Raw genomic sequence first — 1301 nt, forward strand, 5'->3', positions numbered from 1 at the left:
TAGATTACGAAGATGATATTAATAGAAGAGGATGTAATAATATTACAGCTTTACACTTAGCAGTTGAAAGAAATAATACTAAGTTAACTCAATTTTTGTTGTCTAAGAATGCAGACCCCAATGTGATGAGCGAGGAAGGAAAAACACCCTTAGATGTAGCTTATTTAAAATCATCCGACGAATTGATTAAATTGCTCTTAGAAAATGGTGGAAAAGTTGAAGACAAAAGTTTCTTGGGATCAAAAATTCTGTTCAATGCGGTTTCAAAAAATTTGTTGAAACTGGTAAAGGTATTATTAAATAGAACAGACCATTTTGAATCTTACCCAACTGTTATTCTTAACTATGCCATCGGAAAGGGATTTCTAGAAGGAGTGGAGCTACTCGTCAAATATGGAGCAAATATAGAAAAGAAAGACGTTCACGGTAACCTCCCTCTTTCTTCAGCCGTTATGACAAAAAATGTGGAGATGGGTAAATTAATTCTGCAAACGAGTAGAAGAAAAATTACAAGTGCTAATTTCACAATGTTTATAGACGCAGATTCTGACGTCAAGTTCATTAATTCTAAGAGAAATAGATCAGAGACTCACAAGGTGGCAGCACTCCATATTGCTTCCTACCACGGTCTCACTAAAATATGCGAGATGTTGATATCATATGGGGCTTCATTAGAAGTTAGAGACGAACGGGGATATACACCACTCCATTACTCCTGTGAAGAAGAGCATATCGATGTTGTTAAATCACTTTTAGATTCTGGAGCCAGCAAGGATTCGACCGACATCGATGGTACGACTCCCTTACACATCGCCAGCAGACTCGGTTCACTTTCAATAGTTCATCTACTCCTTTCAGAGCCCCCAGCAGGCTTAGAATTTATTACTAATCATGGATACACTGCACTTCATTATGCAGCTTGGAATGGTTCTCTGGAAATAGTAAATTTGCTACTAAATCTGGGTGCTAACACAGAAGCGAAGACTAATGACTTCAAAAGTCCACTACATTTTGCATCTCTCGGCGGTCATAAGGAAATCGTTAATACTTTGGTGAGCGGAGGGGCTAACATTGAAGCAGCAGATATAGATGGCATGACGTCAATGCATTTTGCTGCAAGAGAAAGACATACCGGTGTGGTCCAATTATTGCTTGATTTTGTAATTGGTACTTTTAGAAGAAACAAAAACGGAAGTACACCCCTTCATCTGGTTTGCGAAAGGCATGATAAATCCACTCGAAGTGAAATTGCCATTGTTTCAATGCTTGCAGCTATTTGGGGTGTAAGTGCAGTCGATTCT

General features: G+C 38.4%; 1 protein-coding gene across 1 annotated transcript in view; it reads left to right on the top strand.

The window, feature by feature from the left end:
* LOC136796044 (serine/threonine-protein phosphatase 6 regulatory ankyrin repeat subunit A-like) overlaps positions 1–1301 on the top strand; it is a gene marked incomplete at its 5' end in the record, with an annotated part of 15467 nt that overhangs the window by 2162 nt on the left and 12004 nt on the right. Inside the window, one exon of the mRNA XM_067048549.1 lies at positions 4–1283. Within this exon, the coding sequence (XP_066904650.1) occupies positions 4–1283 (1280 nt within the window). The remainder of the gene's footprint in view (positions 1–3; positions 1284–1301) is intronic.

The sequence above is a fragment of the Halyomorpha halys genome, unplaced genomic scaffold (assembly GCF_000696795.3).
Source record: "Halyomorpha halys isolate HHAL.00 unplaced genomic scaffold, Hhal_1.1 Scaffold166.1, whole genome shotgun sequence".
Taxonomy (NCBI): Eukaryota; Metazoa; Arthropoda; class Insecta; order Hemiptera; family Pentatomidae; genus Halyomorpha; species Halyomorpha halys.